The following is a 16,068-nucleotide window of genomic DNA, read 5'->3' as shown; positions in this document are numbered from 1 at the left end:
CTTTATTCTTTACAGCAGCCTATCTACAAATGAGCCCACATCTGGTGTCTCAGTGCCAATTAAATTCAACTAAACAAATCTCCTTCATTTTGTCCAATATCTCCCATTCCTGGCCTCCCCCTCCCCAGTAACCATCCCTTCAACTTAGATTACTGAGCTCCAAAGAGAGACAACTTGAGTTGCTTTTAGTAGTTAGCCTGGAGCCAAATCCTGCTGCATTTCCCTTCACATTTTCCCTTTCATCATCTTTCGTCACTGGTCTTTTCCTGTCTCGGCTCTTCCTATCTTCTCTCCCGATGCCTTATTTTCAGCACAGCAATGCACGATGCTGTTACAACTGTCTTCTTTAAGAAGTGCTGGCTACAGTGCCTCCCTGCTCATAATGTCTTTTGGTTTCTAAATAAACTGAGAGTTTGGCCCAAAGTTCTCATTTCTCTTTAAAATTCCTTCGAGGAACTTTCTAGAGTACATAACCTCATTCCCTCTTCCCATTCACCAGAAAGAACAAAAACAAGACCCCAAAAACAAAAGCCCCAAATGTCTATTTTGGACAGATTTATTCCAACTCTGCTTTAGTAAAAGATCTCGGGGGCTTCCCTGGTGGCGCAGTGGTTGAGAGTCCGCCTGCTGATGCAGGGGACACGGGTTCGTGCCCCGGTCCGGGAAGATCCCACATGCTGCGGAGCGGCTGGGCCCGTGAGCCATGGCCGCTGAGCCTGTGCTCCGCAACGGGAGAGGCCACAACAGTGAGAGGCCCGTGTACCGCAAAAACAAAAACAAACAAAAAAAAGATTTCGGTGTTCCCAGGCTACACTTAGTCCATCAACGCTAAGCACAGTGAGGGTAGACAAAAGATCCTCTTTTGCTTAAACTGAACAACATCCTCAATTAAATCATCACACACTGAAATCTCTGAACACGCAGGCAAGAAATGTTCATTGATCTAAAAGAGAAAAGGTCAGCTTTTTATTCTTCCTAACGAAAGTAAGAGGCAATAGTGAAGCGGGTAAACACGCAAGGCATAGAATTATAATGACTGTTTTTGGCATATTTACTCAGCATTTAATTAAAAGCTAAAAATATGTAAGCTTTATAGCTACGGTGAAAAGATACAGTAAAACAAGGCTGTATAAACATTAGAATTTAGCTCCATAAATTCCTTTTTAGGCAAACAGGATCTAGTGTATGATCCAAAAGAAAATAAAACTTTAACAAGAGAACAGGGATTCCCCTTTCCAGGATGGCTTAGATTCTGAAGCTATAACCAAGTCTTTTTTACTACATGAATTATAAGGAAACAACTAAATGTTACAGTCTGCAAACATCTATCAAAGTGGATGTTTTATACACCAACAAATAGACTAACAAGAAAAGCAAATGTAGTGACTCAGCCATCTCGCCTTTTTAAGTCTTAGAAACGTGTCCAAACATCAATCACAAATAAAAAGATATGATTAACATGTTCTCTGCAGAATGATTTACAATGTTTTTAATCCTTTCCTGAAAGCAAAAGAAGAAGAAAAAAGAATCAGGCATGTCGTATTACTGATGAATTGTGCTGTGTGCAAAAATGGTTCGTTCTCTAACATATGTTGGGTGGCATTTCTGATTGATTGCTTCCTACACAGAAGGTGATATATTATTTTTTTCAGCATTTTATTTTTTTTAACATCTTTATTGGAGTATAATTGCCTTACAATGCTGTGCTAGTTTCCACCGTACAACGAAGTGAACCAGCCACATGTATACATATATCCCCATATATTAAAGAAAATTCAGTAGAATAACCCAATGAATGTGCATACTTTAAGCATTAAAAAAAGCAAAATGTGTTTCATTAGCTTTAGTTATTACCTCTGATCCAAAAAGTGACAGTCCAAATTTAATAATCTTATTGAAGTGTTGGTGATTATCAACATATATAAAACTTCAGTATTTAGTCATGTTCAATTTCAAAATGAGAATAATCTAAACAATAATAATTACCATCATTTACTGAGTACTCAGTATGTACCAGGTACTATGATACATGATTTACTTCCATTATTTCATTAAAACCTCACAATGCCCTATGAAAGAGATGTAGTCATACCCACTCTACAGATGAGGAAATTGAGGCTTTGATAGGTTGAATTAACCAGGTTACTTGGTTTCTTAATGGTTTTAACTTGGGTTTATTTGAGTTCAGAGTCTATGCCTTAATTCAACTGCTGCTTTCATCGTGTCTTAAGCAAGGAATTGGAAAGTGAGGGAGAAAAGCATATTGTGGGAGGTCTGCTAAATCTACATTTCCCTAACCTTGCTGTGTGATCAGCCTGTTATCTGTATCCAACTAAAGGTTTAATATACCTCCTGGAGATTTTATCTCATAGCAACTTGCTTGGATAAGCTAAGATCAAATCAAGAGTATCTTCTTGGATAGGTTTTTCCCTGCTATAAAAGAAGAGACATCAATCTTGAAAACCACTTTAGTGTCTTAGATTAGGGAGTGGAATCTACTCTTTGCATTCTTGTCTAGATTTATAAAGTCATCTCATGGTTTCTGGCTGAGCACTGGCCATGAATCAGAATTCATTTCTTGGATGGTCTTACTAGACTTAAAACTACTTTGTTGGGGGATTTTCCTGAAAGACCACCTGCTGAAAATTGGGCAACTTTTCTAGTTCATGCAAGACAGGACAACGTCCTGAACAGGACACAGGGGATCAAAACACTGCAGGGTCTGACGTAATGATCTGCATTATTTGATTCGCAGGATAACAACGTTGAGGAAGCAGCACAACTATTAAAAGGGCTTTTTTTTTAACATCTTTATTGGAGTATAATTGCTTTACAATGGTGTGTTAGGTTCTGTTTTATAACAAAGTGGATCGTCTATACATATACATATATCCCCGTATCCCCTCCCTCTTGCATCTCCCTCCCTCCCACCCTCCCTATCCCACCCCTCTAGGTGGTCACAAAGCACCGAGCTGATCTCCCTGTGCTATGTGGCTGCTTCCCACTAGCTATCTATTTTACAGTTGGTAGTGTATATATGTCCATGCCACTCTCTCACTTCGTCCCAGTTTACCCTTCCCTCTCCCCGTGTCCTCAAGTCCATTCTCTACATCTGCGTCTTTATTCCTGTCCTGCTCCTAGGTTCTTCAGACCATTTTTGTTTTTTAGATTCCATATGTATGTGTTAGCATACGGTATTTGTTTTTCTCTTTCTGACTTACTTCACTCTGTATGACAGACTCTAGGTCCATCCACCTCACTGCAAATAACTCAATTTTGTTTCTTTTTATGGCTGAGTTATAAAGGGCTTTTTAAACTGCATTAGGCCTACAGGAGGAAAGAGCCGAACTTACCTGCAACAAGAAGGCCAGTTTTTTCTTCTGCTCCTCCAGATGCACACTGGCTGATCTCCATCTCTCTTGGATTTCAGCGAGTTCAGCCTTCAAGGCAGCCTCAGCTGCACCGTCGGCAGAAAGCAGGAGCTGTTTGCCAGCCTCCACGGTGAGGATGTAGCTGCCTTGCTGTCGCAGGAACACTTTTTCTTTGAACTGAAAGAAACCGTAGATTTTTACTTTCTCATCCTTCTCTTTACCATTTCCCCATTATAAGTATTTTTAAATAATCCTAAAATTTTGCATACATAACATGCCCTCTTTTTTCCAAAAAGCTTTACTGACCCAGTACTTTGGGCCTGAGTGAAGCAATGTATAAATAAATGAGAATTCCACACAGAAAGCTTAGTTTCTGCTCCCAAGTTAAACGCAATCACGATGCAATAGGAAAACTGCTCTATGAGACTGATGCACAGGGGCACAGAGGGACATCTGACCCACACTGGGTGCACAGGGAGGCTTCTTCAAATGGTGAAGCCTTCACGAGTCTTGAAAGACACAGGAACACAACCAGATTAAGAAGGATCTGCTGTGATGAGAGCCAGGACTCAGGGAGAAGACGTCTTCCACACAGAGAAATAGGGTGGGCAAATCTGCTATACAGGATAAACATGACGAATTCAGGACACTGGACTTAGTTTTCAGTGGCTGGAATATAGGATTCCCGTAAGAGAGTGGGAGAAGATGACGCCAGACCACACCTTGCACGGGAATTTGGTTTTTATAGTAAAAGTGCCTGAGATTCATGGAAGAGTATTAAGTGGTGGGGTAGAAAATGGAATGGAAGGCCATATATTGGATACTTTAAGACAGGTTAGGAAGCTATTGTCTAACTAGGCAAGAAACCATGAGCACCTAATCTAAGGTAGTGGCAGTAGGGATGGAGACTTGAGGGATATAAGATATGGGGAGGGAGATAAAATGAAGAGTATATGGAGGCTCAGGAGGTGAACGTGACCAGAAGATACCAACTTGACCCTTCTCTGCTGGTAGGGAGTAGTGGAAGCCACGTGTATAGATGAGGTTTCCCAGAGAAGCGAGGAGGAGAAAGGAAGCAGAGAACAGTGACCTTCAAAACAAGAGGAGCCTATGAAATATACTGGGAGGGACTGATGAGAGGGTGTGGTGGTCTCCATCTAAGAGGATGGACTCCCAAACTCCCAAAAGTAAGGGGAATGGACAAACAGCTCACACAGGACTGAGTCTTTCATCTTTTCTGGAATACTTCAGTTAAACTGCTCATGAGTGAAACATGTATAATCAGTGCAAAGTTTTCCTTTCCTTGTCATTGCCTTTCCATCCACGCTGGGATTCACTGAGCTGCTGGGAGGCCTTGGTGGGTGAAATGGAGTCAGTCTTTGTGAGAGGCTGGGACTCGCCCTACTTTCATTGTTAAATATGGACTTTGTAATGCCATCATTTTATATAGTTCTGTTGACATTTGAGAACAATGCTTGTCCTCATTCCAGTGTCACTCTAATATCCTTCTGAGGAACCGAGGCCAGGGTAAAGTGTGCAGCGGAAATGCAGAAGAGGTTTAAAAACCGCCTGTTTTGCACCTTACCTGCACTTCATCAAAGAGGGTCCTTGCTTGCTGCAGTGGTATTGGGACACTTCCGAGACCACTCACGGGGAGATAGGACACTTCAACCAACCATTTCCGAAGCTTTTCCGCCATCTCCTGATAGCGCTGCCACTGGCGGATCTGGCTGTCAATGATGCCCCGCCTCTGCTGGGCTCTGCGTATCACCCCCTGCCACTGATTACTGAGAAGGGTCAGTTTGAGGTTGAACTCATCCCTAGTGAAGAAATAATTACATAAGGAAAACCACCGTTATCCTGGATGTAGTTACATGATCAACCGATACACACATACACACATACATACATACATGCATACATACATACTTGATGACCCTAAGCCCTAAGAGTTGATCTAGGGCAGAGGTTTTCATGTATCATGCCATGATCTGTTATCAGGTCTACTGAAAGTAATTTAAAAAATTAATAACAGTTAAGCTATCAGTGTTTGCAAATGGTGAGTGTGTTCACATCTTAGCACAGGTGGAAGACATATCTGTAAGGTCAACTGTCATTTACCCTCTCTCAGAGTGCATGAGAGGGAACAGAGCGTAGGGCAGCAGCTACGATGCGAACGGCCCCCTGAACGTGCCTGTAGCAATGTATGCAGCACGTGGCAGCATCCTGTGTACGCAACAGCAGGAAAGGAGGGGCCCAGCTTATTTACAACCTCTGTCTTCAGCTACAATTATAAGTCACTTTGGATGAACAAGACTGGGTTACTTTAGCTGGAATCATAAACCATTTAAATAAAACTATGTTACGTAAAAATATTTTTAAAAACTGTACTCCATAAACTCTCAGTATTCCCTCCCAGTAGACAGTCCTAATCTTTAGCAGATTTCACAAACTCATCTAAATCATCCCTTCTAACGTTTTAAGCCCACTTCACTTGTTCTTAGCAAAATGAAAACTATCTAGTCATCATCTTCTGAATAAAGGTTGTGCATATACTTAGAGATATTCAGTTTTATTTACTGTTTCTCAATTTCAGGCTAACTCATCTCAGATCTTGTAGTTGGTTCTTCCTACCTCTGTTTACTACCTTTAAAAAATGTTGGTAGTTTTTTATTATGTTTTCCTTAACATCCAACTGTGGCTTTAGAACTGGTTTGTCCAGGATCACATAGAATGAGTTTCTTTGTAGATTACAGTGTTATTCACACAGTTTAGTACTAAAGTGTAACATTACTTGCTCATTCTCTATGTTACTAGTCTTGCTTTTCTTCCCTCCTGTGGGGGGCTTCCGCTCTGAGTGGGATTTACTGTCCTGGGCTCCTATATTCTTGATACCTCTTATTATCGAGGGCCACTATAAACTTTGATTTTGTAACCAAATGTGTCATTAAGTGCTTCTGGTTTTGAGAGGAAATTCTGATATTTATAATCTAATTTCAGTAGAACCAAATATGATGAATTAGGTTCATGAGACTTCCCTAAAAGTTACAAGCATCTATCATCTCTGAAAACATCTAACTCCAGGGCTTGGAGAAGAGTACCCTATGTATTGCTTCACTATCAGCTAGCCATCCAGGGTCTCTTTGGAGCCTCCGTCCTCACTTTGTAGAACCAAGCTGCTCTGAGCTACCTGTCAGCATGAAGAACTACTCAAAACATGACACTGGGCTCAATGCTGAACTTGAACTTTCAAAAACAAAACGTATACACGAACTTTTAAAACGCAATACATTTGTAATCTAGGACCTTCCTATTTGTCAACAGGCTCTCATCTGTAATTTTTTTCACTTGCAACTTTCAAAGTTACCCTTGGTTCCCATCCTCCCATTTTCATCTCTTTGGTGTTTTTCCCTGCTAACATTTAAAATTTAATAGATGTTGGCTTGAGCATGAATTTTACATTTTATTTTACTTAATGACTCAAGCTTTTATAATATTGTTACAGAGTAGGGAGGATAAAGCAGAAGATAAGTTAATTGCACTTGAATGTGTCTTATTTTGAAGGCCTTAAATTCTTAGTAAAGCTCACATTTAAGTTTGGCTTCCTTAGGATAGAATAAATATGGCATCACATTTTGTTGTTCCAAGCTTAATCATGAAAATCTTTCATGTACTTCCAAAGAAACATCCACTTAAAACTGAAATTGTTTCCAAAACTTTTAAAAAAAAAGCTCTTAATAAAAATAATGACTTATTTTCTATTTTGTTGGAAAAAAAAACTAAGTTAATTATAATCACAACTACTGTTCTAAATATGGAAAAGACATACATATGTGATAAAATAAATGAGGTTTGTATGCCAAATATCACCACAGAAAGTAATGGGGTAGAGTAAACACTGTTACTAGGAAATGTAAATATAGGACGAAATTGCCAATTCATATGCCATAAATCTGAAGAGGAGCTAGATTTTCCCTCCGCATTTTTAATACAGAGACAATCTGCTAAGTAATAAAGGGGAAGCAGGGTTTCAGGGTGAGCGTAATCTGACTTAAGTCAGCAAACCATTTGCAAATGTGGAGGTGTTATCATGGTATAGGAAACCTGGCTGGTCCTGACTAAAGACAAGGTACGCGAGTGGTAGGCTTGATTCTATTGCTACTTAGTTATGTGACCTTGGTCAAATCAGTTCACATTTCTGGGCCTCAAGTTTTCATTTGTAAACAAGAGAGATGGTCTAGTGATCTCTATGCTCCTCTGAGGAATAAAATTTCTGTTATCATATGAGAACACCAGAAGCATCTGTTGACAAACCACTGATACATCACTGACACAATTCATTCTGATCTATTCATTAATTCTGGTCCCCTACAGACAACGAGTGAAGGTTGGCTAGGTGATTTCCAATTACGCTATATCCTTCATGTAATATAATAGCACTTCTTTAAAAAGGTTCAATACTTAGTCACTTCAGAGATTCAGACAAGTCTTTCCTCCAATTTCTGAGGCTCCTCTCCAGTACAATTGCCTTAGGAAGATGGGCTCTATGCCCTCTAACCTGCTCATTCAAAAGAAAATGGCTAATTTACTGGAAACTTTCTTCATAATAATATATCGAAGATCCTACCTGTCATCAACTTGACCTTGTTCTAGAAGATGCTGTCCATCAACAATGATCGAGTGTAAAATCTGCTGACGACTGAACATCTCTGCTTGAAACAACTGTTATTTTTAAAAAAGAAAAACATAATTTAGAGTTCCTAATTTTAGTGACCAGTTCTCCAATAACTTTCCAAAAATTCTGGTTCAAGCGAGACTATGAAAAATATTTCCAGCTGAATCAGGTTGTATATGAAAACCTGCAATGTAAGAATATTTTTAAACCATCAATTAAGATAAACTTAAAGATACAGCTTAGTTTTTGTTTACTAAAACTAAGTGACTAAAAGTAGAATTATGTTTCCCTTCTTCCTTTCAGAATCACCTAATAAAGTTAGTTAACACATAGTTTGTATTCTGTTTTTTTTTTAATATGCAGAATATGGTCCATTTTCAGACAGAGAATCACTTAAGACCTTTTAAAAAGTTGAAGAATGGAAAAAAATCCACCCTTTTTATAAACTCACTGTTTTTCAATTTAACTCAGTTAATAAAATTGTTTCACTACTAGGGCTTCCCTGGTGGTGCAATGGTTGAGAGTCTGCCTGCCGATGCAGGGGACACGGGTTCGTGCCCCGGTCCGGGAAGATCCCACATGCCGCAGAGAGGCTGGGTCCATGAGCCATGGCCGCTGAGCCTGCACTTCTGGAGCCTGTGCTCCGCGACGGGAGAGGCCACAACAGCGAGAGGCCCGCGTGCCGCAAAACAAACAAAAAAAATTGTTTCACTACTAAAAAAGCTCAAGAGAAACTCTTTCAGATTTTCACTGTTTTTTAAACAGCTTTATTGAGATAGAATTCTATATCATACAATTCACCTATTTACAATTTAATGATTTTTAGTATATTTCCAGAGTTATACAACCATCACCACAATCAATTTTAGACTATTGCCATAACTCCCCCCAAAAGCTCCATACTTATTAGCAATCACTCCCCATCTCCTTTCAATCCCCCCAGCCCTAGGTAGCCACTGATCTCTGTGGATTTATCTACTCTGGATGTTTCATATAAATGAGATCAGGTCATTCACTGTCTTTTGTGACTGGCTTCTTTCCTCTTAGCATAACGTTTTCAAGGTTGACCCATGCTGCAGTATGTATGAGTACTGTGTTCCTTTTTATTGCTGGATAGTATTCCATTAAATGGATAGACCACATTTTATTGTATTCATCATCAGTTAGTGGGTATCTGGGTCACCTCCACTTTTGGGCTATTATGAATAATGCTGCAATGAACAAAATTCTGGTACAAGCTTTTGTACGGACATATATTTTCCTTTCTCTTGGGTGTATACCTAGGAGTGGAATTACTGGGTCACATGGTCATTCTATGTTTAACACTTTAAGGAGCTCCCAAATTGTTTTCCAAAGTAGCTTCACCGTTTTACATTCCCACCAGCAATGTATGAGGATTCCAATTTCTCTATTCCCTCATCAACACTTGTTTTCTTTTTCATTGTAGCCATCCTAGTGTGTGTGAGGTACTATCTCATTTTAGTTTTGATTCATTGTATATTACGTCATTGTTGGTCAACTCTATAAAACTGGACTTAAAAATCCCTTACACATATTTAAATTCTCTATTTTAAAAAATTTAAGCAAAATGTCTTAAAATTAATTTCATTCTCTTTAAAGTCCAGCATTAAGCTTTTCTCTGCTGCATCCTATCTCTCCATTTGTGTATATTTCATAAACACGGGAGCAACTTAGTTACACCAGTAAATAGCAAAATAGAGACTAATTGCAAATTGATTAATCTGTTTTTGTTTTTGTTTTTTTTTTGTGGTACGCGGGCCTCTCACTGTTGTGGCCTCTCCCGTTGTGGAGCACAGGCTCCGGACGCGCAGGCTCAGCGGCCATGGCTCATGGGCCCAGCCGCTCCACGGCATGTGGGATCTTCCCGGACCGGGGCACGAACCCACATCCCCTGCATCGGCAGGCGGACTCTCAACCACTGCGCCACCAGGGAGGCCCGATTAATTTGTTTTTGTATCTAATTCTTTCTTGATGTTTCTTGAGAAATGATTATAATGCAATTTGATCAAGAGGCACACCTGGAGATATTTGGTAGTTTGATTTCCTAGTATAAAATATGTATCTGTTTTTTAAAGAACTCACAATTTTTGTTTATCAAAGACTTTTGATCAAAGCATAATCTCTTAATGAAACTAGCCTTGACAATATTAGGGTAGTCTGTAATTCAACTGGGAAATTATCTTACCACAATTCTGGCACCATACCTTGCAGGGTACTGAAGCCTGCCCCATGCTTATAACCAACTATGGAATAAAGACTGGACTGCATTTTTGTGATTAAGATATCGAAACTTCAAGCTTAAGAAAGAAGGCAAAAACATCGCATGCATTTGAGCAGATTCAGCACACATTATAGGACTTTCATTCTTCCACATGGCATTTTGCAGCATCTTACAAGGCCTAAAACTATTTTATCACCCAAAAATGTACTGGCATAACTTACCTCATGTGCTCTCTGCTGCTCCAAAAGATGCTGATAGTTGCCTGAAATCTCTACTGCTAACTTCTGTTCTGTTTGAACTAGGAATTCCATCCATGTTTCACATTTTTCCAAGAAAGTTTGATGTTGTAGCAAAAATGACTGTAACTTACTGACAGAAGAAGGAAAATGAATAATGGTGATGCTGTTGCTTTTTTCTTATACCTTCAGCATATAAAACTAGATTAAATATTCTCTGTTCCAATTCTAATTTGACCTCCACAAAGCTTTCATGTTAGGTAGTAAAATCTTGTGAAAAATAAAAAGAAAATTGAAGAAAAGAAATTTAAATGACAAAATCATGTATCTTTAATATATTCTTATATAAAAGTTTTATTTTTTGATTAAAACAATATTCAGTACATTAAACATGGGAAATCACTTCACATTTTGAGTTTCTCACTTTTAGTTCAAATTGTGTGAATAACATTGGAAAAGATCTAGAATTTATAAACATACACAAATCATGAACTTATTATTTCTACTGATATTTCAGAGTGGCCAAAACATCTCTGGGTTACTCTACCTGAATCTTTCTGTAGTCTGGGTGGAGATCAGAGACCAGTGCCGGTTCAGATTCTGCATCCTTTTGATTTCTTTATCATTTAGGGGCAACCTGTATCCAAGCTCATTTAGCCGGTCTAAATCTGGGACCATGCTGCTGAATTTTAGCATCTGTCCCTGAAAGCAAGATGCAAAACTAGATTTAGCACCATGGTCAGAAAAGGCAGAGCTCTTTCAAAAGTGCACAGCGATCTTCTGATTTCAGGAAGAAGCTGGTCTTTGGTCTCCTCTGCATTCCTAGCCCACCCCCTCGCAATCTCCAGTGCTGCAAAGGAAGCAAAGCTGCATCTCCTCATCAGTTTCCACTGCTGCTGCTGCTGTTGCTGCTATAGCTACTCACTACCCCTTATTGAACATTTAATAGTTTACGTGTATTATTTACTTGATTTATTTACTCATAAGTAATTCCTTTTTTTTTTTTTTTGCCGTATGCGGGCCTCTCACTGCCGTGGCCTCTCCCGTTGCGGAGCACAGGCTCCGGACGCACAGGCTCAGCGGCCATGGCTCACAGGCCCAGCCGCTCCACGGCATGTGGGATCTTCGCGGACCGGGGCATGAACCCATGTCCCCTGCATCGGCAGGCGGACTCTCAACCACTGTGCCACCAGGGAAGCCCAGTAATTCTTGCTTGAACTGATAAAGGATGAAAATTGTGCTGATGACTGAAAGGACTTATTTCTTACCCTTTATATTTCATTTATCCATGTGAGTCTGTTCCTTTATTATTTAATAATAATATTAGTTATAATAGTAATAGCTAACTAACATTTATTGAGCACATATGAACCAAGCATTGTTATAAGAGCTTTACAGGTAATAACTCATTTTATCCTCAAAACAATCCCATAAGGTAAGAACCACTACTATTCCCAATTTACAATGAGGAAGAAGAGGCACAGACACTAAGTAAATTGCTCAAGGCCACCCAGCTAGTAAGTGGTAGAGCCAGGTAAACACGACTTGTTGGGTTCTCCTTGGATGGAACACAATCCCACCTGAGCTCCAAAATCACCACCCATTATCTTAAGAGCTTCAGTTTTAGGTCCTTGATCCCAACCCCAAAGTTAGTGAGACTCAACTGAGAAAGCAGTGTATGCTTTCAGATCGCTTTCCTCCCTTCACACACAGGACAAAGCTGCCTGTCCTGGTTCTGTGGGCATTCGTAACTCCATCTAGGAAATCGGCTACAGGCAGGAGAAAAGGTCAGGACACCTTTGGCTGTGTGTGTCCACTTGGCGTGCTCTGCAAAAGGCTCATAACCCTGGAGAGAGAATAAATCTTGCCAACTGTCGAAGCCAAAAGCAAACTATTAGATGGCAGAATTTCCACGGGTGGACATCAGCAGTGAACAAAACTGACATGCCACGGTCCCTCTCCTGGTGCTCAGAAAGAGTAAGACACTATTCCAATAGCAGAGAGAACAGCAGTCACCTATCACACGAACATCCTTGGATGGTACGATGAAAGTCTGAAGAACAATAACACTGGGCTATGAAACTGTGTCGCTGGGGGGGCCTGACCATGGACAGAAGGGGAGGCTTTCTGAGAGTGACCCTGAATAAAATGACCAGGAGTTGATGCCTTTTGGGGACGAGGAACGGATTTCAGAAAGCGGAGGATGGGCATCTTACACACAGATGCCGGGAAGCACTGCAGCTCCCAAGTGCCTGGAGAAGGAGACAGACGGTGGTGAAGGCGAGACCCTTAGGGAGGTGGAAGCCGGCTATTGCTGGCCTTGATACTTCACACAGATCTTTATCCTGAGAGCAGTGGGAAGCCATGGAGGGTTTTAAGCAGAGGGATAATAGTAATAAAATGTGCATGTCTATTGTGTTATTTTATTTACTGTAAAGTCATTCATGATTAAGTAAAACCTTTTAAAAGAAAAAGATCGGGCTTCCCTGGTGGCACAGTGGTTGAGAGTCCGCCTGCCAATGCAGGGGACACGGGTTCGTGCCCCAGTCCGGGAAGATCCCACATGCCGCGAAGCGGCTGGGCCCGTGAGTCATGGCCGCTGAGCCTGCGCGTCTGGAGCCTGTGCTCTGCAGCGGGAGAGGCGGCGACGGTGAGAGGCCCGCGCAAAAAAAAAAAAGAAAAAAGAAAAAGATCATTCTGGCAGCTATAGGTTGGAGGGAGAGAGGTTGCTGCAAAGAGGTCCACAGAGGCTGAGGCTGTGGCCTTGGCCCCTGAGCAAGGTCGGACAGCGTAAAGTAGGAGTGGATGATGGTAGTGATGGACATGGGGGGTTCAAGAGCTATGAAGGAAGTGATGGATTGGGCGCAGGGAGGGACCAGAGGCAGGAGGAGGAGTGAGGTGGATCTTAGCTCTGCTCCTGGGGGTCTCCCAACACGGACCACGAGATCAGCTTGAGCTCAGTGCCATCACTCCTCTCAAGAGAAGAGGAAAGCAGAGCTGGCAAGAGTTTCCTTGGGAACAGAAAGTAGGCGTATGTCAGGAGTTTTGAGTTTTCTTTAGGATTTTGAAGATAGAAGATCTGGGACGAGGATTTGAACACACTTACCTTAAGTTCCTCCATCCTTTCCTGGATGGTCGAGAGGTCAGATGAGTGGCTAGGGTCCTGCCCTTGTAGTATTTCTTCAGCTTCTACTATCCAGGCTTCCAAAGCTTCTAAACTCTTGGTAAAGGTTTCATAGTCAAGAACTCCAGCCTTTTTTTCACAAAAGAAAACTGGTATTTAGAAATCTAGTGAAAGGGCAAGTGGATGTTAAAATTATTTTTCATATTCTTGTGCCAAATTCCCATTCCCAAGATGCCATTCCTAAAAAGACAAGGCTACAATAATTTAAATTTTCTTCTTTTTATTTATATAGTTTGCTAAACACTTAGAATTACTTCTACGTACCATTAATTAACCAATTAAAGTTATTTTTTACATTATCAAACAGAAATATATTCTGATTCTTGCAAAAACTTGTCAGGTAAACATGACTGTTAACATTAAAGCCACTTAATGTCTATTAATTGAACATATTTTACCGTGGAAGGAAGCACTGATTTGGGGGCAAAAGTACATTGTAGAGAAAAGTGCAAGACTCCCACGTTCCCTTGACCCCACTGGAGCTTCCAAGTTTGTTTAGTTTTTAACTTTCTGGTCTTGAAGGAGGCATTGCCTCGATGCTGAAAAATTTTTCTTTTCCTGTGTTTATGCCCAGGTTTTATAGAATGCCCAATTTATAACACCCGGTGAATGTGAGCTCTGTACCTGTAACACAGTCTGCTGTTTGCAAAGAGCCTGTTCTAGGGCACATACGTGTTGCCTCAAACAGAGTTGATCAGATTGAATGGCTGATGCTGCCGAGGCATCTACTTGTTGCTTGAGTTGCTCTCCCAGCTCGTGGAGAACGAAAAGGGAATCCTTAACTGTCCCCAGTCCTTTGAGCAGGTCCTACAGAAGATGAAAACAGGCCCGTCATGAAACAACATGTTAAGGATCCTCCTTATTATAAACAATTAGAAACACTCAATTCTTATTTGTCAAATTATTACACGAAATAACCTTCACCTGCAGGAAAAAAATCAAGAACTGAATTCCATTTTTAAAAACAGGTATGTGTATGAACATTTAAAAAAATGTACTATTCTTATCGTAAAAGCTACATAGGTTCATTGTAGGACATTGGGGAAATGCAGAAAAACTTATATAAACAAGGAAAAACATGATCTACAAGTAGAGCCAATAACTGAAAACATTTTGGCAGTTTTTTCCTGCCTCTTCATGTAATTGATATCAAATTGAAAACCCAGTGCTACATTTTACCTTTTTTGACTTAATACTATACACACAAGAGAGGAACTATATGCGCGGTCCCATTTTAGTGGTTACAGTACACCCTCCCCTCTTGGTGGGTGCAGCGCCCTAGCTACGGCTCTGGTGAGCGGCAGGAAGGGTAGACTCTATCTCCGTTCTTTTCTGTGATATCTCTTGCCTCCATTTTTTGTGGGACCCTTTTATATGCTCCAAATTAATAAGCTGGTGGAAATTCCCTGTTTCTCGTTTCCATCTACCTCTGAGGGATGACAACTGACTGATTCTTCCACCTGTTGCTGGTGCCCCACCAGATACAGAGAGAGCAGAGCCTGCTACACCCGTGCAGGGGCTACAGTGAGAAGGGGAAGAACAAAGGGCAACTTTAACCCTGACAGAGAGATCAGAAAATTCCCAGCAATCATCTCAAACACTAGACTCTAGAACAGGCATAACTCAACGAAGGAGGACTGAAAATTGAAAATGACAAATTTCATAAAGATAAACTATGTGGAAAGAGAAATCAAAACGCACAGAATTTACTGTAAATCTTAAACTTTAGCTGTAAAGTGATTATTCATTTTTCATGTGAAGGTCTTAGAATGGGTTAAACTTTTATTTATGTGCTTTTTATTGCCTAATTCTACTAACTGATTTGGGAAAGTTTATAAGAAGGTCTTTGAAATAAATTCATTAACATAGAGACAAATAAGGACAAATAGTAAGAGGCATGTGATAGGTGAAACGAGAGAAGAATTGCTCTTGAAAACCTTAAGTAGGTTATTGGCAGCTGCAGTGAAAAAGAGAAATATTAAAAAGCTATTAAAAAGAAGTATACCCATAAATCAGGAAAGAAAGACCTCTTCCTACCATTAAGTTCTTAGAAGAAATTATTATGTTGATGCTTACGTAAGAGATAATGGACCTCACTGGACAATACCTTGGAACAATGGAATTTTAAAAGATGTAACATTACTCTTCATACGGTCATTTCTTATATTGACCATCTCTGTAAAAACAGATAGCCTAAGTCTTTCACATGGACTGTATTCCATTAGGAAAAATGGGAAAACAACTCTTTAAAAATAAAACAACGGGAGGGGATCTCTTAAATCTGTTACATGTGCCACTGTGTTCTGAAAACCTAGCAGCCTCTCTGATACTTGAAACAATTCTTTTTGGATAGTTGTCTC

General features: G+C 40.3%; 1 protein-coding gene across 6 annotated transcripts in view; it reads right to left on the bottom strand.

Annotated features, from left to right (window-relative positions):
• SYNE1 (spectrin repeat containing nuclear envelope protein 1) overlaps nt 1-16,068 on the bottom strand; it is a 464,341-nt gene that overhangs the window by 85,621 nt on the left and 362,652 nt on the right. For all 6 annotated transcript variants that reach the window (XM_082855887.1, XM_082855882.1, XM_082855883.1 and 3 more), the window contains 7 exons: nt 14,333-14,515; nt 13,631-13,777; nt 11,072-11,226; nt 10,510-10,657; nt 7,999-8,093; nt 4,957-5,191; nt 3,354-3,548 (listed from right to left, as the gene is read on the bottom strand). In XM_082855887.1, coding sequence (XP_082712013.1) covers nt 3,354-3,548; nt 4,957-5,191; nt 7,999-8,093; nt 10,510-10,657; nt 11,072-11,226; nt 13,631-13,777; nt 14,333-14,515 — 1,158 coding nt within the window. The remainder of the gene's footprint in view (nt 1-3,353; nt 3,549-4,956; nt 5,192-7,998; nt 8,094-10,509; nt 10,658-11,071; nt 11,227-13,630; nt 13,778-14,332; nt 14,516-16,068) is intronic.

Source organism: Leucopleurus acutus (assembly GCF_964270905.1).
Source record: "Leucopleurus acutus genome assembly, chromosome: 15".
NCBI classification, from domain to species: domain Eukaryota; kingdom Metazoa; phylum Chordata; class Mammalia; order Artiodactyla; family Delphinidae; genus Leucopleurus; species Leucopleurus acutus.
Note: the sequence above shows the minus strand (reverse complement) of the source record. Positions and strands in the feature narration are given on the sequence as shown.